Source organism: Rattus norvegicus, chromosome 3, assembly GCF_021556685.1.
Source record: "Rattus norvegicus strain SHRSP/BbbUtx chromosome 3, alternate assembly SHRSP_T2T, whole genome shotgun sequence".
Classification (NCBI taxonomy): Eukaryota; Metazoa; Chordata; class Mammalia; order Rodentia; family Muridae; genus Rattus; species Rattus norvegicus.
Window position 1 is genome coordinate 25,929,735 of NC_141536.1, and position 24,033 is coordinate 25,953,767.

Here is a 24,033-nt window from a genome sequence, read left to right on the forward strand (position 1 = left end):
TCTATGGCCATTTTATATAAAGTCCACTCAATAATGTAAGATGTTGTATTATGATGAGCAGAATTTGTCTGTTGTTTCTCACTGACTTATATAGGTCTGTAAATATAGAAGGTTAACATATTTAGTAGTTGAAACTGTATTCTTAATAATTGAATGAACTGATAAATTGTTCAAATCATACTTTTTCCCATTTTAGCTTGCCTTAAAAACTCATATATTTTAATTTAAATATTAAAATTAGTTTAAAATTACTTGTGAAAATGTTTACTTTTAAACTATCAGCTTTATTTACTGGACATAGTAAATAAACCAAACCGTTATGTCAAAAGTTCTACACAAATCCATAAACAGTCCTTAAAATTATCTTAATAGTCTTTTCTATCACTAAAAACCAGGTTCCTCTGCCATTCTTAAACTTGTTTACCTTAATAAAGAATGTGCCTCTACCTGACCTTTGTTTCCCTTGAAAACAGGAAATAAATGATACACTTTGTTTTTACTGTTTCCCTTTTGGCAGTCATCTAGGAGGCTAACTAGAGTAATTGGTAGTGTACAAATTTATAGTTCAATAATAATGGGAGATTGCCTCAGCCAAACACTTAATGAAATGACACAAGGAGATTTTTTTCTTTCTTTCTTTTCCTCTTTTTTTATTGGATACCTTCTTTATTTATATTTTGAGTGTTATCCTCTATCCCGGTTTCCACTCCAGAAGCCCCCTTCCCATCCCCCACTCCATAAAAACATTTAATACTCTAATCCTGTAAGAGGTGGGATAACGTTTTCTATAAATAAATGCACACCGAGTAGCACAGCATTTTAAGCCGGACTGAATCATAAGGTGTAATAAAGACCATATACTGAAGAATCGGCATCTCTAAACTCCCAGAATTGGCTGACTTCTACCTGCTGAACACGAGGACATGCCAAGTTAAAACGTGTGCCCATTCAGGCTGCATTGGCAGAGTCTGTCATCTGGATAAAAGCTTCCTCACTCATGTTTGATCGCTACCCCGATGCATACCTCTTGGGCTTCATTTACAAGATTGTCAGAAGACTAAATGTATTTTCACAACACCTTCCAAATCTTCAATCAGGCCATGTCTAATGAAGCCAAAAGGTAATTTCTCGATTCTTATTCCCTTTTTTTTTCTCTCCCAGGAGGATATTTACAAAGCTGAAATTCAGGTGACAAACAACATTTTTTTTTCTTTTGAAATCCATAATCCCCAGATTAGCAACGAAAAATACAAGTACCATTCTTCATTGCTAGGAGAACTGAAAGTGGAATTTGTTTTATTACAGGGTCCTCTAATGCCAGCTCTAAATCCACAGCTGTCACAGTTAACCAAAGCCTCCTCCACTGTGAGAAGTAAATGCTCACAAAACTGACAAATGAAATGACAAGGATTGATACGAAGAGCCTCACCAGTTATTCCTCAGCAGTCTGCCTTCTTGTGTCGGATGGACTTATTCTTCTGTTTGGCATGGATGAAACTGGCACCCTTTGATTTAGCAATGGCTGTTTCCAACCCAGTGTTCTAAATAGTTTATTTAAAGCTGGCCATTTTGAAAATTTTAGGTTCAGTGATGTGGGTGTGTATCCGGGCAGAGATGAAATGGGTACAATGCAGTCCTAAAGATATTCTGGGGCACTCTGTATTTAGCTGGTACTGTTATTTAATTTAGTCTATTGTGAGCTTCTGTGTATTCAAAATCTGTCTCGTCTGTTTAGAAGGATTACTCTACCTGGGTCTCATCCCAGGATATAATGTCCACACATTTTCATAATCTTTACTTTTTAATCTTCTAAAAGATCTTTTTAAAGGTAATAAGGGATAATCTATGCTTTCTTGGATTAAACTTGAGAAGATCATGGGCTACACACTTATTTACCTGTTTAAAATATAACCATGCTCCAGACCCTGCATACCACACACACATGCAATAGAGGGACAGATACAGGATCATCATATGTTCAAAGTCAGCACAGACCATATAAATGCAATCTCAAAGCAAAAGTAAACCCATGCATTGTGGCACACAAGTCCAGTATGTGTAAGAGACATAGGGTCCCCTGCAGCTCATCAGGTCTTAGAACTCATTTTACAAATGGTGCTTCTTCTTGTATTTTTCAACTACTGGGATTTTGTACTTATAATTATTCATTTAGTCATGGTCTTCATATATGCTTACCTTTCATATTTTCCTAAATAATATTCACCATGCTGTCATTGAAATTCCTATATGTAGGTCTTACACTTTTTACATTCCCACCTCAACACTCTGGCATTCCTCTATACTGGGGAAACGAGCCTTCACAGGACCAAGGGCTTTGCCTCCTATTGATGCCAAACAATGCCATTCTCTCTTACATATGCTGCTGGAGCCATGGTTCCCTCCATGTGTACTCATACATTCATGGTTTAGTCCCCAGGAGCTCTGTGGGTCTGCTTAGTTGTTATCGTTATTCTTCCTATGGGGTTGCAAACCCCTTCAGCTCCCTCAGTCATCTCTCTAACTCCACCGTTGGAGACCCCGTTCTCAGTCCAATGGTTAGCTGCGAGCATCCGTCTCTGTATTTATCAGGCTCTGGCAGAGCCTCTCAGGAGACAGTTATATCAGGCTCCTGTCAGCATGTAACTCTTGGCATCCACAATGGTGTCTGGATTTTGTGACTGCATATGTGATGGATCCCCAGGTGGGGCAGTCTCTGGATGACCTTCTCTTTAGTCCCTGCTCCATATTTTGTCCCTGTATTTCATCTCCTGAGTATTTTGTTCTCCCCTCTTGAGCTTCATATGGTCTGTGAATTGTTTCTTGGATATTCTGAGCTTAGGTCTTACATTTTAAAAACACACAAAGCTACACATGTCTTTCTGGCTCTGAGGAGGCTTTTATTACAATGCTTTTCAGAAAATCAAATATAAAGTCTCTTAAAGTCATGTGAGAATAATATGGTAGAAGTATAAAATTTAATTTATAAAGTATACTCACTCAACCAAAAGGCACATATGTTCCCTGTCATAAAAGTTTTCTTTAATTTTACAGTCTCTGTAAGTATGTTGAATTTTATTTTTCAAATCAAATTTTCAAACTCAGGTAAAAGAGCAATGACAACTTTTGGTTTAGCTGATAAAGTAATGTATTGATCAGAGCTTTCCAGTTCTTTGCTACTTTCAAATAGGTGAGCAATGATTACAAAAAAAAAAAAAAAATCCCAGTGCAGCCAGCATGTTATGCTACAGGTACAGCTGACTACTGTCCCTCATAATAAAATAAATCCATCAATGAATTAAGAGGGAATTTAAATCTTTACAACTGTTTGCTATTTTGTATTTTTGGTAATACTATTCACGGTTTCCTGCTTCCTTTCACTTGAAATGGAAGCTATAGGAGACTCTGTGAGATGAATGGACTGACAGACTAAAGATGGCAAAACCAAACAAAGACAATTAGAGGCAAAACAATTTTGTCTACTTTGCATTTGTTTTCCTACATCTTATAAATTTTTATACAGCTATATACAACAGGAGCAAGCTAAGTTTTTTTTTAAATATTACTATTACCTGTTATTTTATCTGTATGGATGTTTTTCCAACATATTTCTGTGTGCCATATTTGTGCCTCCTGCCTGATGAAGCCAAAGAAGGGTGTTGTTTTCTCAGGAACTGGATCTGCAGAAGGTCGTGAGCCTGCATTTACATGCTAGGAGTAAAACCTGGGCCCTGTGTAACAACAGCCAATGCTCTTATGCACTGAGAACTCTCTTCAGCTTCAAATTATTTTTTTCTTCCAAAAGAGAAAAAACAAAAACTTTTCTTATGCCTAACCTTCTTTATTTATTTGAATCTGGTTATTTTGTGTCTTGGTGGTTGGACTTGGGCTAAAACTTGTTTGGTGGAACTAATTCATTAAATTTAATGGAGTCGGCTCTGTCATGTGTTTCACTTAAATACTTTAGGTAAAGAAAACTGGACTTTTCTATGGGGCATGTTTCATCATTTATGGAAACTTACCAAATCCAAAAGCCGGCTTACTGATGCCTAAAGAGTCCAATATTTCAATTTGTCTGGGACGGAAATCTTCTTGAAAGCATGATAATCATATGAGAGGCAGGAAAGGAGAGAGAGAGAGAGAGAGAGAGAGAGAGAGAGAGAGAGAGAGAGAGAGAGAGAGAGAGACCTGACTAGCCAATAAGCAATAGGCAGCATGAGCTTCTGTCCCCAGAAGGAGCACTTTTAGCAGTGTGGACGTTGGGAGGGAGTTAGTTCCCAAAGACAGTTATGGCTTAATGGGATCTGTGACCATACATCCATTATGAGGGATAAACAAGACTCCCTGCTGCCTCCCCAACCCCACTGGCAGTTCATGGCCAGGATGCTGGCTCCCTTTAACACCTGAGAAATGTTTTAATATCTTCTTTCCAGTTGGGCAATATTAAAACAAGACTCGCGTTCTTTGAGACAATAGAAGAGCAATATTAAAATAGAATGACTTGGACACAGCTTCTACCAGCCCTGCTGTTGCCAAGAGTAGCATCTGGGTGAAGAGCCCCCGTTCTGATCATTGACAAACTCATTTTGAGAAAACATATCTGCCTTCCACACATGAAAAATCTTCAGACGTTGGCTTCTTTTTCCTGTTACACGTCAGACATCAGAGGGAAGCGCGGGATTTATGCCACACAGATTTTTCCCTTGAACTACTTGTTATTGTTTTGCATGAAAGTAAAAGGGTATTGTTTGCTTTTCAGACGGAAAAAAAATATGAAAAAAAGAGTATTTTTGAATTCTGAGTTTGTTTATTTAAAGGGGAGTTGTTCACCCCAAGGAGAAATCAATAAGTACATCAGGCATTCCTCTCAGAACCGTCTGAAGAAAAAAAAAATGGCAGTCCTCAGAGAGCAGAGTGTCAACATTCAGGTGCGGTGCCTGGTCCATCTGTTCTTAATGCTGGGAAAAGGGCAAGGGCAGGATTCAAAAGACAAAGCCAAGCTCTGAATGTTGTCTTCATTCTGATTATCTGACAGAAAATCTTTTAGATGCATACTCTACAGAGAAATCAAACAATCCCCTATGTAAATTTATCATTTATAAGTACTGATCATCTAGGTGATGTTATATCAGTTCGTCACCCTTCCTGGTAAAGCAGTGTTTCTGAAGAACATAAGCATTTGTACAACACAAAACTACAAATCATGCTCCTCCTTTTTCTGACCTATATATTTAAAAAGAAAATATAAACCCCTTTATCAGTAAAAACAAATATAAAAATCGTCATAATCATTACATATAAAAGTAAAAAAAAAAATTTAAAAGCCCATCCTTTAGTACCAGCGAGTTTAGAACGATATTATTAGATTGTTACTTATTTGCCACTCAGGAGAGTGGCAAGTGTTCGACCACGCTCTCCCACTGAGATGCCGTTGGCTCTTGAAATGACTTTTAAATGCCAACATTGATTTAGTGGATTGTAAGGACACCTCCAGTACATCTGTATTTTCTCCTGGTGGTAGTATGTACTGAGGGACTGAGCCATTTATTGGAAATTGGTTCTTCTGTTCTTCACTCTCTCTGTACCTGAAACTCTCCTTATGATATGACTCTTGCCCAGGGAAACTGTTATCTACAGGGGATTTAAAAAAAAAAAAAAAACATCATTAACGCAGAAAAGTCACCTGTCAAAAAATACAATCTCAGATTAGGGCAAAAATGTTGATAGCCAGAATAACGTCTGTATATTACTTCTTCTGCTCCTTTTTCCCGCCTTACGGTGCACTGAATAGACTTTAGAATGGTCTGTATTGCTACAACTTCACTCGATTATGAGCATGAATAAATACCAGTACAGGCAACCTTAAGGCGCCAGAACCCTAAATTATATGTATGGCATTACAATTAATATAATGTGAAGCATGTATTCAGGAAGGATCTGAATTACAGGTTACATATCACTACCCTATACTCAACAGCACCTTTATGCATTTTCTGCAACAGGAAAAAAGAAACAGAAAACATACATTCGCAGAGGTCCTGCGGGACTCTGTAGGTCTTGAGCAGCTGCCAATGATAAAGTGTGGGTTTGAATACAGACTAATTGACTTCAAAACCTCAACTCTAAGCCCCAGTGTATGTTTTGCTGGTTTTTGGGATCAGCTCAAGTTTAAGTTTCCCAAAATCCTATGGACTTTTCTCTCCTTATGTCGAAGAAGCAAAACAGAAAATGATCCTAGGATGAAGAAACCCGAGAGTAATTAAATAACCTTTTGTCCATGAAAAATGGTTTCACTTTATTTATTGGATGATTGATGATCCACTCTAAAAAAGGAATAGGAAGCTTCTTGGGTACTTTAGTTTTTATTGAAAATTCATACAAAGTAGACTAATCATGGATTCCCCTCCCCCATCTCTTTCCAGGTCACCCCGCATCCCCATCTATGCCTCTCCACACCTTGTTTCTCTAATAATGCCTTTCACTTTCATCAAATGATATGGTGGCATATTAAATAATCAACCATCTGAGCAAACAAACAAACAAAAATGAAAGAAACCCATCCATTACAATGATGACCTTGATTAAATTGCATTGTTTCTCCACATGTAGAATGAATGCCAATCTCATTAGTTTTTCCACACAAAGCTATATAACAGAATGAGACTTCTATAAGAGACATCGTTTCTATGAGAACAAGATGCTTCCCCTAGTTAAGTTCCTCCTAGAGCAGGACATCATCCTACATGTATTTTCTAAAACCACAGAAGCATCATAGATTGAACTTTTCTTTATCCACATTTTATCAATATGAACAATTGATAATTGGAGAAATACAGAATTGGGTTAGAAGTCATCATGGCTAATAACTGCACTCTTTTCATTCACAATGACATAGCATACTGAAGGAAAACAGGAACTGCCAAGCCTTGCATGGGAGTGTCTTTACAACCTCTTAGCCCCTGGGTGAGTGCTCATGGTATATATGCTGATGCTCAGATCACAGTCATTAGATTACAAATACTGGTGATCACCCAGGGAATATGCTTTCCAGAAATGTTCAATATGAACCCAATCTATCCTCTATGTCTGTATAACGTTTTGGTGTTAGAGGACCTCAACAATCTTTTTTCATTGTTTTATTTATGTGGTACTCTGCCACCAATAGACATGCTATTTATTGTGTAAGGGGAAATCTCATGGAATTCTACCCCAAGATAAAGAACTATGGACAATCAAGGACTCCTGAAGGTTGGAGAATTAGTTGTTCCCAGCGAACCATTCCCTAGTTGTTTTTACAATTTCAAAGGGTCAGTGTTGAAATCATATGCGTATGAGCAATGTTAAATGAATGTTTTGTGTGTATGCAAATATATATGTATATGTATATATATGTATGTATATGTATACATATATGTGTGTTTCTGTGTGTAACATATATATATGTATATATATACATATATATACATATATACAATTAAAGATAAAGAGGTCATGAAATTTAGGGTAAGAAAGTTTATGGAAAGGGTGAGAGGGAAGAAAGAGAAAAGGGGGAAGCTTTAATTATATTTAATTAAAATATATTTAACACTTTCAAAAGAAGTAATACAAATTATATCAATATTGTAAAAGTGACAGAATATTTTCTAATAGCATAGCCAAGAAAAATATGGAGTGAGTACTGTTTAGTATGAAGGGAAGTTGATAGATGTAACAATCAAAAGTAATTTGTGATTAGTGACTAGCCATACGTTCAAAAGATGAGATCACTGAGAAAAGAAACTAAAATATACATTTTGAGACAACTGGACAGAAGTACAGTGAGGCACAAGATGGAAAATGAGAGAGAGAAATAAAAAAAATATGGGAATTCTGAGTAGCAGAAGCTGGGATGATGTTGTAGAACAGGATATCCTACTCCATGTCCCCATTGATCTCCTAGCCTACATTGATTTCCCCGTTGTCTAAACTTAACAGCAACCTTTCTGAAAAGTACTGCCAACAAACTTCGTCTTAGTTTTCTCAGGTGTGAGCCTCTGTGTTGCAAGAGTCCATCATCTGCTCCTCTAATGAGTGCTGCTGTGTTCTTGGCATTGAAATGTTCTCAGGCAACAGAGTTCTATCTTCTATCTTAAGTTCTCCTCCAAGCTAATAGCATATGCATTAGTCAGGGTTCTCTAGACACAGAGAGCAAGAGACTGAGAGACCAAGAGAGTGAAAGAGTGAGAAAGTGAAAGAGAGAGAGAGATTGGGAGGAGGGAAGGGTGTGGGGCAATAAAGTGGATTATATCCAAGAGGAGCCTTCCACACTCTGGAGTGCTGAGAACACAGTAGCGGCTTAGTTCAGGATGCATGGTGCTCAAAGCCTGACAAATTCCTGGAGACGCTCAGGTTTGCGTTCTATATTGACCTGAAGAAGCTGACGTATGCTAGCATTGAACGGATGACTTCAGTAGCTGCAGGGACAGAGTCGTCAGCAGCAAAAAGCCAAGACACCAGACAGTACTGCCTTTTCTTCCCTCAGACTTCATCTCTTTACCAGAAAGCACTGCCAGTCCTGGAAGCTGATCTTCTCACCTCAGTAATGCTTTCTGGAAATGCCCTCACAGACCTTCCCCAAGCAGGGCTGAACTGATTACAGGTGCAGTCAGGTAGCTCATGAAGATTAACCGTCCCAGAACATTGACAGACAATGCGAGCTAGCTTGAAATTTAGTGTAAATTAAAGAAGGAAGCACGTCCGCAAGATTAAGTATGACTTCATATTCTTGTTGCAAATTTTATTCCAACTAGATGCTGTTAAAAATGTCTGTCGTGAGTCAACAGTGAAGAAAAAGATTGCTTCGGTGGTTACAGACAGAATGCAGCCACAGCACATCTTGTTGAGGTGGGAGTCTTTATGCATTATTCTCCTTATTTTACCAGGCAGGAAGTAGTGCAGAGAGGCTAAGTGACTTGCCCAAGGACAAAGAGTGAGTCAGATGCAGAGCTGGGAATGCAGCCCACTTTCCCTGGTTCCCAGTGTACAGCTTTTCTCAGCAAGCCATAATGCCTCTCAGATGGATTCGATCCTAAAATGTATTAAGCTGTTAAAAATTCAATAAAGGTGCTACATTACTTTCCAACCAGCCCTCGTTTTCATTGCTTTAACAGGATCTGTTATCAGGAGCTAGACCAATGATCATAACAGTAATCTCATGTCTTTTTTTGTTTGTTTGTTTGTTTGACAATGCCCCACTAAAATCAGTTTGGTCTCAGTATCTAAAATGATTCCAAGTCACGAGAGAATGAAACTCTACATGGCTTTTAGAATTTCAAAAGCCATAGCACGTCATCAAAGTGAAGAGAAGCTGGAAATGAAGATATAAGACAAATATCAACCATGAGGAAGTTAAAAACCAACCAACCTACAAACCTAACAATGTTTTGTTTACACGAAGAAGGAGAAACTGTGTATACATTGGGTAAATGTCTTTTTAAGAACATTATATATATATATATATATATATATATATATATATATATATATATTATATATATACATATCTGTGGTTCCATCTATAACAAAGATACCTGTACTCAGGTTATTGAAAATGACTGGAGTCTTCCCATTTTACGTCAATTACTGGAGACACACAGTGCTAATGAAACCTTAAATGGCAAGTAGGCCAGATGTTAAAGCTCTTGAGTCTTTAAAATACAGTTTGGGGCATATCCCCAGTTGATCACAGTTCACTCAACAAGTGAAATAAGACTTTGCTGTGTAATCTATACAACAATCTACACAGTCACAGCCATGGGGTCATGATAGGCTAAACAATAAAACCCATGTACTATCTCAGCATGCACATGCCCATCTGAATGACAAGAATAAAAGCACAACACACTCATATCTTCGCCTGCTTTGTACCTATCCTTTGTACCTATAACCCGATCGCATGGCTCTGATGCTTCCTGTCGATGGACCTCAGCAACTTGCATGCAGAGATCTTTATTTGAAGCCAACATCCTTAGCTTCCTGAGAAAACATCAATAAACACTAATCACCTTTTACATTTACCTGTGATCATCCTCAAAAACTCTATAGAGAGAAAAATGTTAAACTTCTTAAAAAGAATATTCTTCTATAATCATACCAATTCCAAGTTTCAGTCAGCAGATGACCATAAAAAAAAAAAAAAAAAAAAAAAAACTTCATTCCAAACTTTACAACACAGAAACGCTGCTAACCCTTTGTTGCCATGTAAGTGAATGCAACTAGTTAAACATGTCTGTGATTTTCAGGGTCTGAAATTCTGGGGAAATAGAGACTACTGATGTTGGACAGGGAGAATACATGATGGCATTGCTGTGTTAGGGTGGCATTGAAATTAAACAACTACCCAAAATGAATAAAAAAGTTGTGATATGTTAGGCTTATGAAGGGGCCAACCTTAATAATCTCTCCACATCAAAGCCGGAAAAATATCAACAGGAAGATAAGTAATGGAATGAATGATTTATATTAGAAACAAAGAATCAATATGGTAATCTATGCTTGTTAAAATAAATAAGGAGAGAGAGATAGTTCTTCTTGACGGAATAATTTTAACAAGTGTAGAAAGAATGAGTACGATGCCACCTTACCCACATGATGAGCAGTTAATGCGGACAAGGGAACATAGAATGTGCTTCTGCTGTTGTAGCAAATTGAGAAAGGCCTTGCTTCATGAGGCTTCCGTCAGAATCCTGCAATACTCACATCATGTGAAAAGGCAGGCAGGACCAAACCGTGGGACAGTCTGCAACAATTTTATGAGCACACCTCAAATGAGCACAGGACTGGCAAGTAAATCGTAACAGAAAGACAAGGAAGGGAATGAGAAATGCACGGACATAACAGTTATGTGGTACACCTGACCAGCATGTGACACGTCACCTATGGTCATGTTCTTACTTCTGAACTGTACTTTTCTTTTCCAAAAATTCCAAAAGTGTTTTGACTTTTATAATGTATTTCAATATGCAATATTTTGGTAATAGGGATTAAAAAGCTTATAAAAACCCCCACAGCAAATTTATATGTCTAAATTATTTCAAAAGTGAAAAGGTGCTCTTTAAGATTACCTCTTTGGCTGGGATTATTCCAATATAAAACACAAGCATATAATTGAAGACATTTTATGATGCACATCATTTTGCGTGTGTGTGTGTGTGTGTGTGTGTGTGTGTGTGTGTGTGTGTGTGTGTGTGTGTGTGTGTATGTGAAATCCCATCTTTTCCCAGGATAGGAAAGATGACATAGTTATCCATGCAATCCAATTCTCCCGCAGCTCAAGTATCTGCTCTCAAAATCTGTATTTTGCAGAACAGTCTTTTCTTCTAGCCCCTTTCTTTTTTCTTTTCCGATTTTCCATAATTATCTGCATGCGATCAAGCACAATTATGTTCAGCCATGTGGGTTGTGGAGTGCAGAAGCTAACTGCAATTCCTACCCCACACACAGTTCTCATCATAGGTAATATATCTGCTTCTCAGATAACTCTGATTGCTTTATTCTAAGTCATAATTGGGTGTAATATTAATCCTCTCTTGATCACTCAGAACAATTTTCCCACTTTCTCTCCCGTTTTACTGCTTTATGTCCAACAATGGAAAAGCTGATAGTGAAGAACTGGTATAACACTGAAGATCTCTCTATCTCTCTCTCTCTTTCTCTCTCTCCCTCTCTTCCTCCATCCCTCCCCTCCCTCTCTCTTTCTGTATATTTTAAAATGTTCTTATATATGTTCACATGTATGCTGGTAACCATGTTTGTGTTCTAGTGTACAGCAAGTGGTCAATACCATTGTATTCTTTGGTAACTCTTGATCTTAGTTTTTGAGGTACAGTTTCCGAACTTGTGTTTACTGATTCGTCTAGAGTGGGTGGTCAGTGAGCTCCTGAGATCCAGCTGTCTCAGTCCAACATTATGGTCTTTAATGTTAAGGACATCTAGAGAGTCACATCCTGTCTGTCTCAGCATTGAATCCCCCAGGGTTTCATTTTGCCACCAATAATGTTATTTGTGTGTGTGTGTGTGTGTGTGTGTGTGTGTGTGTGTGTGTGTGTGTGAGAGAGAGAGAGAGAGAGAGTGTGTGTGTGTGTGTGTGTATGTGTGTGCTGAATTATGTCTTCATGAACAAACATAGGACATATCTATCCATAAATATCCAAAATTCCAGGCTCTCTTTAACCATCCAAAGGTCCAGCTCCTCTGGTTACTCTAGTCTTGCTATCTACCATGTGACCAGAAATACCCTGTGTTTGTGAAGAATCCCCAACATGCCCTTTATTATGCAAAGATCATTAAATAGGTCATGCACAGTTAACTTGAGAGCAGACGGATTTCAGCACCTTTTACCTCTCACTCTGGAGATCTCCTTAGCCACAAAATAATTCCCTTCCCTTTAAATATTAAAGGAAATTTGCCAGTCACTTTCTGATGCCTGTAGAAAGATGGGACCAGCAGGATGACTACTTGGGGTTCATAGGAGATCTTACTCTTTTTTATTATTGATGAGGCTCCATGCTCATGCGCATCGGTTCTTAATTCCAGTCTGTGACATCACCGTAGAGCCACTGCTAGGTTTTCCTAATCCTCTTTGGCATACACCTTGAAATATTGCTGGATTTGAGTAGATTCCTTCTCTGAAGTCTTATTTTTCACTTAAGTAACTTCCTTGCCACTCCTGAATTTATTGGGTGTTTTGCCAACTGAACTGTTATCTGGAGGAGCTTTTCATTCTCCTTGGCTCCGTGTAACAAGTTTAAGCCCTGTTCAAAAAAGTCACAATATGACTATATGCTTTTTTTTCTGAGCATGTAGTCATTAATTATTTTTGCTTTACCTAAACTGTAAGTAAAGCCTTTTCTCCTCATTTTGAATCTTTTTTTTTTCTATAATGCTTCTGTTACAAAAGAAATAAAGTCTTCAGCAGACCTTCATAGGATGTGAACAAAGTTCTACTCCGGTAACATAAACTGTACCTCATACTCACAAATATACAAGAGAACCTTCTTTTTTCTGTCTTCAGTTACTCAGATTATTTCCAAAAAAATTGGCTCCCCTCTGCTGAAGTACACAGCAAACAGATTTACAGTGAGCCCCAAATGAAATATTAATGCAAAATCTCCTAGCCTCAAATTTCATTTAGTTCAGTCACTCTAAAACTTAATAAAATTTTGGTATATGCATCATATTTAACTTACTTTAAGGCATAGTGTTGATTTTAGCACTGAACTTTGAGATCCAAGTTATAAAAGAGATTTTTGACAACATGAATGAAAAATGAACAGAACTTAAAATGTCTACTAAACTCACAGGTACATACTTTACGCAGCAAGGAAATTGGTTGAGATATTTTGCTTCAATATTTTATGTAGTCATTCCTAAAACTTTATAATCTCAAGTTTGCATCACTTCATCTCAATGTACAATCTGCTTAGTAGATATTTCCCCCAAGTCCAGACACACCACATCTGAAAACTATACATGTGTGTATTTATACCTCACCATTCACAGTCTAGAAGTATGTCCAGGATAATGTTTTCACATTCTTGGTCCTCCATATATTGTAAAAAGCTTAAAAGAGGTGAGCTCCTACTCTTCCTCTCTATTGAGGAGATCTCTAAATTCTAAACAAGAAATATTTTGGGTAGTAAGCTGATGCAATGGTCATATTCTGGATTGCACATTTTCGCTTAATGTTTTAGAAATAACCTCAGCTTTAGCTCAAAGTAGAAAATAGGAGATATAGAGAAGAGAAAGAGGAGAGGAAGAGGGAGAGAATAGGAACAGGAATACAAAGAAACAATAACAAACTTGCAGTAGCTTAGTCCTCAAACCCCCAAACAATCTTCAAACATTAGGACCTGGTATAAGTCAACAGGACCAGAAACACTTTGAATGAATGAACTAAATTTAGGTTTTCTGCAGACCCTCATGGTGTGAAGTATTCTGAAAGCATCCAGAATGGAAGCCTGAAGCATGTGAGCTGGTGACAGACCAAGTTTTTTGTGAAAATTCAAAGTTGTACAGTTGCCTAGTTAGTGTATGTTATTTCTTGTGCAAATCACAACAAGGCTGGAGCCACTTAAGGTAAACTTAGAAGGAAGACCCAAGAGCACTGATGACTCAAATATCAAATTGGTGCCATATTTCTCCTCTGGAAGATTGCTTCCCACTTGTTATCAGCACCCCTTTCTTTATAAAAAACTTGAGCATATAAAGAAATATTCAGAGTGAGATGAATACAGTGAGCAGAAACTGCATTATGATTTCTCCCTTTTACTAACCTAATAGAATGTTCGTAACCACGAACATGAACAGGACTGTCAGTTGAAATTCTTCTCAATCATGTAAAGGGACAATTGAATGGGAGTCTTCTGCTAAAAACAAACTTAAGATTTTTTCAAGAATAAATCACAAATGAGACTGTATTAACCAAATCAATCTCCTTTGGCTTTTTCAGTAGTTTACATTGGTGAAAATAGCAAAACTAATCAATCAATCAATTAATTAATTAATTAATGATTTTTTTTGTATAGGGTATTGCCTATTTACCAATAGTTAAAATTTTCTCAGTGTCCTTACATATTCTGTTCCAAATAACACCCAAAAATGCGGCATTGTCCTCTATGAACTCCAGATACAAGTAGACATAAGCGAGGAGTAAGACGGACATTGGTATTGCTAGTTCTGAAGTGTAAGTACAAAGATATTGTTTAGATAAGACTTGCTTCAGGACCAAACACAAGCATTTGGTGCCATGTACTGTGGTGAATCAGAAGTTGTGCAAGTCAATAAGAGGCACTGTAAAGAGGAATGCATCCATGTATAAACAACAGAAACTAGTCATCCTGTTGTTCAGCATATCGACTGTACACCTAAAAACTATGAATGGACACTTGACCTCATGCTTCATCCTCCTATGTATGGAGTGGCATCACATGTATTATTTTAAAAACTGGCACCTAAGTAAAAAATAAATCTAAAAGTGTATTCCATGTTTGTCTTACCTTACTGCTACCATTTCCTTTCACAGTAACTCCCACTTACCCAGGGCAAATTCAATGACTGTTTACCTCTTTTTCCTTCTCACTTTTGTGTAGCAGAATGGATCATCTCACAAAAGTTCTGCCTGTCATCTCTGAATAAAGCTCTAATTGCTACTTATCATAATCAAGACTAAACCCATGCCCATCCTTGCTAATGGCATTGAACTAGCTGACCTAATCTAATTCCTTTATTTTACCAAACACATAAGGCCAAACATGCATGCCATCTCTCATTCTGTAAGAAAAGGATAAGCTAAGCATCCTTTCTTAGAGTTTCCATGAAACGTTTCTTTCCCCCCTATACAGATGGTACCCCTCATCACTTGTTTGTACGAGATAGGTCAACTGTCTCAAAGAATTTCTCTGACAATGACTTCCAGAATGATTCTGTTAATCAGTTCATATTATTTTTCTGTCACCATATCGTAATTGTTATTCATTTCCTATGTTGGGTGTTTCTTGGCTGTCTCTTCTTCTTTTGGTCTCTTCTCTTCTTGTTTGAAATCCCATGGCTCAGCTGCATTGTCTAATCCGCCACTTGCTTCATTCTCAACATCTAAACAATCTTCATCATCACTTTGATGCATTTTGTGGAATGATTCAGTAAGCAAACGAATGACCTCAAATCCTATGGATTTCGGAGTCAACATGTTTTCAAAGGGGAAAAAAATCAGTAAATACTGTGCTATAGTTTGCTAGCTACCAGCCATTTACATGGTGCTAAGGCTGTAGTTAATGAGAATCTGAATTTATGTCATTCTATACAGAATCCATTATGTTTTCTACAAATATTTTCTGTACTACAGTGGAGGGGCCTAGGGCTTGGCAATGTTTCTTTTTGTGTAGAGAATCGGAGCAGACTTCTGTAATCTTTGGAGATTTTATTTTAACATAGGCACTCTGGTTAAAACACAGGTAAAATAAAAACTCTTTGCCTTTTTTTACCTTGTATCCTCACAGTAATGGTAGGGAAATGAGCTGAAAGAAAGCTATCATAGGTTGTTCTCATGGTACATCTCAAACTATCTGAAAGAACTACTCAGCTAATATAAAAAGGATATATCAAAGAATGACACTTAAGTTCTAAAGTATACCCGGATATTTGTTTTTCCGTTTAAATATTTAAGAAAGTTACTTTGTTTCTACAAGTGAAATTTCACCATTCAAATTTCTTCCATGAGTATTAAACAGATGATCTGGTATCCATTTTGATAATATAATAGTAAAGTGGCTAAAATATTGTTTTATCAAAGTCTGTGATGTCATGCACAAATCTCCAGAAGATGGATGACCGATGATCAAACTTTCTGGATCCACAATGTCTTCACCTGATGAAGTAAAGCCAGCTGAGCTGGAGCAATTAGCACCACATTCGGGAAATGCATAGGATATTTTAGATATCCTGAAACCCCAGATTCAAACTTCTAAATTTATAATTAGTGTTTCAACAAAAGTTTGAGAATACTAACTGCCCCAGATATTAGATCTATGTTGGTATAATCAAAACGTTCAATGGCAAAGTTCTCTCTCAGAATCTTGGTCTCTCTTAGCCTTATACATCATAATTCCTAAAGAAAACAGAACACTCTAAATACAATTATGATTTCAGCATTATACCTGTGGTTTTTCTTTTTTACAAATACCTTAAACTATCCTAGGAACTGTCAAAGCACCCGCAACTAAGACTCATTTCTCTTCTTCTCTGTCTGCTACTCTCATTCTCTGTTCTCTTTTCTCACATTAAGAAGAAAGGGATCAGATGACAAATTGTCATTAAAGAAAAACTCAGCAGTAGAAAAATTCTTAAGGAATTATACACTCATATTTCTAAAGTTAAGCTGTCTTAAAGCCTTGAGGGATGGCTATGCTACATGGATCGTGAGGAAGGACGTTCATATTGATGGTGAGAACAAAACAAGAGACGAACCACGGAACCTTGATCTTACCTAAAGAAGAGATGTATTATTTCCACTAAAATGAGGTCAGACTTCAACAATACCTATCTTTGGTCTGAAGGCTAAGCCAGCCAGGACAATGAGGTACATGCAACTCAGGAAATAGACGTCTGGCTGTTAATAAGAATACACTTTGAGATAAAATGTAGCACTGGTGTCTTAGTAAGGCAACATGCTCTATCTTCTCCTACAAGTTTTTATTTCTTTTCCTTAAAGTTAGAAGAAAGAAACTTCATATGAAACTCTCCTTTCTCAAACCCTCAACATAAAGGCTTTCATCTCCTCTAAAAAACTGTCAATATAACACCCATAAATTAATTAAAAAATTCATGAGTATATTTAACCTAATCCAAGAATAATAAGGTTAGACAAATGAGGCAATAATAAGAATTCATTAATTGCAATGACTGGTTCTACAGGAGGGATATCTCTGAAAATGTTATATAAATGAATGTATTTTTGCAAAGGTTGAAAAGATATCCAAGATACTGACAAAGTATCATTCTGATAACTGTACCTTATGAATCTTATCTAACAGTTTCAATTTTAATTTAGGAATGAGTAAATACCATCAACTAGTTTACTCAAAAAACACAATAAAATTAATTGGGTTTATGTGGCACAAGTCTAAACCAATAGAGTACAAAGTACGAAAGGGAAGGAAGGAGGGATGAAAACAGAGGAAGAGTAGGAGAAAGAGGAGGAAGGAGATGAGCGATAGAGAGTTGTACTTTATGATACTACTGAATTTAGAGCAATGCAATAAATAATACATTTTCTAACTCAACCACATTAGTTTGTTGTTGTTGCTGCTGCTGCTGCTGATGTTGTTTTGAACAGAAGAGACAGGGGAAGCTACCAAATCATGTATTAGAAGAAAATATAGCTCTAAGATTATGCAGACAGTTCATGGAAGAAAACACCCCATTAGAAGATAGTGTGCACATCTAGAAGGTTCTTTCTTCTGGTGTGTGATAGAGTCTTCTGTAGGGTTCAAAACTCTTCCTCTAGGATGGAGAGCTCAGCTGTTGATATCAGTGTTTCTTAAAGTGGAGAGTATATACTACTGAGAACAAAGACTTGATGTTGTGAGTATGATAGATCTCAAAATTCATTTTGGTAAATATAAATTGACACGCATAAGAATTAGGCCAATCCTATTTTTTAATAAATAAACTCTATAGACACTTCCGTATTTTGCTATTTTTTTTTAATATTTAACTATTAGGATAAATTTCTTGATCTGGTAGGCTGGAGTCAATCTCCAGAACTCTGAGTTAAATGTGGGTTTATAACTTCACAGGAAAGTAGAAGCAAGGAAAGGTGTTGCTTCACAGTTTCTTGATTGGCTGGTTAGACAAATTCTGTCTCTCTTCTAAAAAAAAATATACTGTGTATGTTCCTTCTGGGTGTATTAAGGTGCATACATTACATTTGTCATTATTTGACGATTAAATTGGGTAACCTAAATGACTGCAGAAGAACTAAGAAAGCCCTTGGTCCTGTGAAGGTTCATTTTCCAGTGTAGGGGAACGCCAGGGTGGTGAGGTGGGAGGGGGAGCATCCTCATAGAAGAAGGGGAGGGGGCATGGGAGAGGGGAGAACCCAAGAAAAGGGATTGCATTTAAAATGTAAATAAATAAAATATCCAATTAAAAAAAAAACAAAACCAGAAAAAAAGCTTCCATGTGAAATCTGATTATTTTCTGACACAAACATTGCCTAATGGAACAGTTTGGCTCAATCATGCTGAGATCTTCATTGTGCTTTCACTGTCTATAGTCAAGCCACTGAAGTCCATTTGAATGGCAAGCCTCTAAGCCATTTCTACTCCAGACATTTCACAGGCGACTGCTCAGGGCTGGGTGGGGCTCAGGAGGAGCACAGACTCACCATGAGAGAGCCTCTAGTGGCAGTCCCTGCCTCAAAACCAGAAAGGGGGCCAAAGCACTTTGACCTTTGTGTCTTCCACTTACGCGTAGTGTGAAAACAAAGCATTAGCCATATGGACACTCATTAGAGCACTGCTCACTACAGGTCGAGAAGTATTTCAAGGTTTTCATTTCACATTTTAATTTGGTTTCCTCAGAAGGCACCGGTCATGAGAACAGACATTTTATCTGCAGTTATGAAAAACAGAAAACCTTTATTTAATAAACAGTGTCTCCAATGTTGAGGCCACGGTGGCACTTTATGGGTTTGTTCCGAAGTTGTCCATTTAACAAAGTTATGTAAACTCATATTTGACATGTGCCTAGGATCTACTTGCTACTGCATTGGTGTGACTAGTGATAATCATGTTGGGATAAGCATGTACAATGTCTAGTTTTATCTCTACTTTCTTTAAATGTATCTACCTGGATTGAAGACAAGTGTTTCCTCTGTCTAAGAACTGTTCACAGACAGGCACAGAAGATAGAGAGATTTATCCCTGTAACTGACTGGTACTTTTTTCCCACAAGGACTCCTTATAAGCAGAAAAGAGTTGAAGATGGGGGTGAATTTTATGTAAGACATAAAAAAAATAGCTGTAGAAACAAACTCAATGACATTATTAGGATAAAGGTCATATTATAGCAAGGAGTAGAGAGAAAACACAAGAGTCCTGAAGCACTGTATTTCCTTTTAAAAAAAATACATTTTCACACCCGATAGTTTTAAATGGATCTTATCCTTAAGGTATGAAATAGGCTCTAACAAGAGATTGACAAAGTAACTAACAAGTAATAAATGCCATGGATCCAATGTAGGTACAGAGGAAACCTCTGTGTACTTCTACCTTTACTGACAAGCAGCATTAATAAAAGGTTATTTCATTTGTAAGAATCCACTAACGATATCACCCAGGGGCAACCATAAGATTTCCTTCACATTTACTGAAAAACATCTCCCTTCTTAGTAACTCCAGAGTAGGTAGAACTTAAGTTTTCAGTGACAGTCACACCCAATCTCCGTTCTTACAGGTATAATTATGTAAACAGTAATATTGATGTAAGTTGCTTTAAACTATCTTTATGTTACAAGTATTGTCATAGACTATTCATTATGAAAATAAAAGAGAAAGTGTGCTAGAAACTGCTCTTTTAACAAAAAATAGTTTAATGTCTCCCACAATCAGCACATTTCCTCCCCTTTTTTGCTGTTTTTGCATAATAATTATTTTTTCTAAAACATTTAGATTTTCCTTAGTTTTCCTATTTATATTCAAGCTTAGAAGGTGGGAGGAAACTGAGTCGAAGTTTAGAGACTTCTTCAAAACTTGCACATTTCATCAATTGAGAAATGAATTGCACAGAAATATATATTTTAGTTAAAGAGAAGGACAATTAAAATATAACATATATGCAATCATCATTTTCCAATAGTTTTAAACAGATGCAATAAAAGACAAAGACAGCATGAAGATTAATTGTTTGGAAATGTGTCTTTACATCTTATTAGACTTAAGATTTTTATTTTTATGGGAGCATCTTTTTCTCTTTTCAAAAAAAGTTGACAATTTGAGACATATTTCCTTTTAAGTTATCAGGCAATACTTTGATATGGCATGATATCATCAAATGGCAAATTACTTGATTCTAAGTGAATCTGATTTACCCTTCTTTTAGCTGTTATACATTATAAAGACATTTCCTTTTCCAGATATATTGGAGTCCAATAAGAATTGGCACATACATTATTTCGATAGTAGATAGACTATCATAAACTAGGCAAACAACATGTAATTAAACTGCAAATAGATGCATATGAGGGGGGACACTAAATACACAAATGCGTTTCAAGTATTTTTGTCTTTTTTATTTTTTGTTTTTTTTCTGATTTTTACCTCTTTTTTCAGCTAGTAAAGGTGTTTAGCTTTCGCTTACAAACTTCACAGACTCCACAGGGGAGACAAGTACAAGCACCTCTCTGGACAATGATGAACCGCATTTACTCCTAAATGTCTGGAGGACCTAGACATGCTTCCACACTTAGAGTCAGAAAGCTCACTCTCAACTACTAACTTCTCCAGCGTTTCCACACAGATATTCTCTTCCTCTTTTGCCACTCTCACAAGCTTGAAGGCAGCTATGTCTCATTAACCTCGTTTTGGATTACATGTCACCTCTCACTTTCAGCATCTCAGTGGGGGACATTTGCAATAATGCAGCTACATTTTCACTTTAAACTTTTAAAAGATTCTCTTGTTTCCTTCCTTCCTCCTGCCCCCTGATATATATATATATATATATATATATATATATATATATATATATATATATATATATATATATGAAATTCTTTCAATTTTGATAGCTGTCGCAGTTTTAACTGTTTTCTAAGTTTTGAGAGTTGCATTAGATGCAGTGTAAGTCAGTTAAGTGTTGATATTCAACTTTTTCAGGACATAATTAACATTTAGTTAAATCATGAGAACTAACAGTTATTTTCCATGTGATATTAGATGCCAGAGATGTCTCTCTCCTTGTGGGAAGCTAAACGGAGACCAAACACCATCCTTTACGTTTCTTAAGTTCTCTGGAGAAAGCTGATTCATATTGAATTTTTTTTTTATTGTGTGCAAAATTCTGTCAGGATATTCAATCGTTCCTCTCAGGTAGCAACGGTATGCTCTAGAAATAAACGAAGCACTGGTCTAGGGGTGAAGTCAGACTCGGGACCCATGTACACGCCGTGAGAGGAAACACAAGTACCAACAGTCTGCCTCCAGCTTGCTTTCCGAGCATCCTGGGCAGAAAAGCTTCAGCTGCTCATCTCCTCCAGCCCAACTTCAAAGGTTCTTGCTAAGGCAGGTTGAGGAGTGACTGTACCACATCAAAGCCACCATCATTTCAAGTAAAAGCTATATGCTTCCATTTTATCTGCACCATTTTCAACTCTTCCGCACCAACTTCAAGGCAACTTAAGCAAGTACAGAAAACTGTATGATCCAGCGGTGGCGCGCCTGGGAGATTATCAGTGCCACTCCTAGAGATGATGTCTGGGAGCCTGCTATGGGACTGGGGACTGGTTGCCAAGAGTAGATTAAATAGGACCATTACCACACGGGCTCTGCTGTCCTGGAATGGGACTGGTTTATAGTTAATTCATAATTCTTTTGCCCCGAACTGACTGAATCTCACAGTGCAAGACCTTGGCTATTTGCTTGGTGTCGGCATCTACGTATTTGAGGTTTTAAATTTTTGTTTGTTTATTTTCTCTCTTGTAATTAAGTTTAAAGGCTGGATTGTACGGTTCCTGTGAACTCAGTTCAGGATTTATGATACTTCTAATCTTCCTTTAAGTAGTTAACCCTTCCAAGTCTGGCAGCAGCATGATTCCTTTTCCCTTTTAACACGCATAGCCTCCTCAATGATCATAAACTGAGGGTAGGAGGAATTGTGGGTTTCCAGATCAAAAGTTTCAGAACCTAGGCTGATAAGCCCTACCTTCTCTCTGGGTTCACCATAACCTTTCCCTTCTGAACTTCAACCCTTCCCAGTTGCTTGGGGAAAACCAAATGCAAGGTGCCAGTCTAGATAGAGCCAGGCTCTAGTTGGTAAGGCACTCTGATGCTGGGTCAAAGACCTTCCTTGTCAGTAAATCAATCAGTGCTTCTCTGCTGGCTGGCTACTCAACCCAAGTCAGCCCCAGAAAAGATGACAGAGACACATTCCAGGAGGGAGGGAGCTCCGACACCTCTTCACAGATGTACAGCTGAGGAAGTTAACCAGGAGCTAAGTTGGGAGAGTAATTGTCTATGGCTGGGAATCGGGAGGCTAAAGCTCTCTCTCAGCTGGGAGTCAGCTCCAAAGGGAGTCTCAAAGAAATGCGAATTCTGCTCCAACATCTGCAGCGCTTGGGATGCCCAGGCAGAAGCCACAGCCAAGTCCAAATGTTCCCGGGGGGAAAGGGGACAAACCGAATCAGGACCTTAAAATGACCAAGGGTAAAATGAGGGGGTGAAGAACACTCTGGCATCTAGTTCAGAAACCATCCTATAATCCCTCTCCCCAGGAGGCTAGCGCACTTTGGCCAGTGGGTCCCGGGAGCGGGGCTGCCAAGGACTTAAGTTTCACACTCAGTTGTCTGCCAGGGACACCCCGCAAGAAAGCCTAAGGAGGAACCGGCAGGTAGTGAGGGATCGTGGCCCTTACCTTGGTCGGCTCCCACAGTCAGCACCTCGGCGTTAGGCAATAATCCCGAGAGAGTAAGGATGGCAAGGAGCAACTGGGACATGATGATCTTCCCGGTGAGCCTGTGCTGCAGACTGGTCGGCGGCACCCTTGGCCGGGCCGCGGCGGCTGGCAGCCTGGAACCGAGCCGCGTCATTTACAAATGTCACTGGAAATCCCTGGTCGGTGGGTCCAGCCAGTCCGCCTTGCTCTGCCAGGAGCAGGATGTGGAAGGTGAGCGAAAGCGCGCCTGCGGAGAGCGTGCGAGCGCCAGCCAGGCGCTGTGTGTCTGGACTTTTCGATGCAGGGTACGTCTGATCTTACATCACGCAAGAGGGGCAGAAAGATGCCCGCCGATGGGAATTCACTAGTAATCACCGAGTCCTCTGCACTCCCTTCCGTTGCCCACAGAAATCACATCTATTACTACTAAGAGGCGGCTAACAGGATAGGGAAACAGCTGCAAATGCAATCGCTACAAATCACGGCCCTTTCTGCCTCCTTGAAGGGAAAGAAAGTAACTCCGTTGGTTCTGTAGGGATCTGGGTCCTTAGAGAAGGGGGGACTGCAGTGGGCCAATCCAGCAAGGTGCCAGAAAGCATCAACAGCCAGCTGAGAAGTCCCCACTCTTGAGAGGAGCAAAGGGCTTCTCAAGCAAAGCGGATCTGATGCCTTGGCTGTAAGAAAGCTTACTTTCTGGGAAGCCAAGGCAAGCCAGAACGTTGTTTCTCTTAAGGAAATGGTTTCCTCCACTTGACAGCTCACAGAGCTTTCCTAACTGCACTACTAACTTTTATGCTGAGTGGCACTTGGGGACAGAGATGCAAAATTAGTGACTCAGCAGAAACAAAA

The 24,033-nt window shown here is 38.2% G+C and overlaps 1 protein-coding gene across 2 annotated transcripts in view; it reads right to left on the reverse strand.

Annotated features, from left to right (window-relative positions):
• Positions 1 to 23,607, reverse strand: part of Lrp1b (LDL receptor related protein 1B) — a 2,085,328-nt gene extending 2,061,721 nt beyond the window's left edge. For both annotated transcript variants that reach the window (XM_087654909.1, XM_087654910.1), the window contains exon 1: positions 23,164 to 23,607. In XM_087654909.1, coding sequence (XP_087511035.1) covers positions 23,164 to 23,338 — 175 coding nt within the window. In that variant the 5' untranslated portion in view covers positions 23,339 to 23,607. The remainder of the gene's footprint in view (positions 1 to 23,163) is intronic.
• Positions 23,608 to 24,033: the final 426 nt, after the last annotated feature.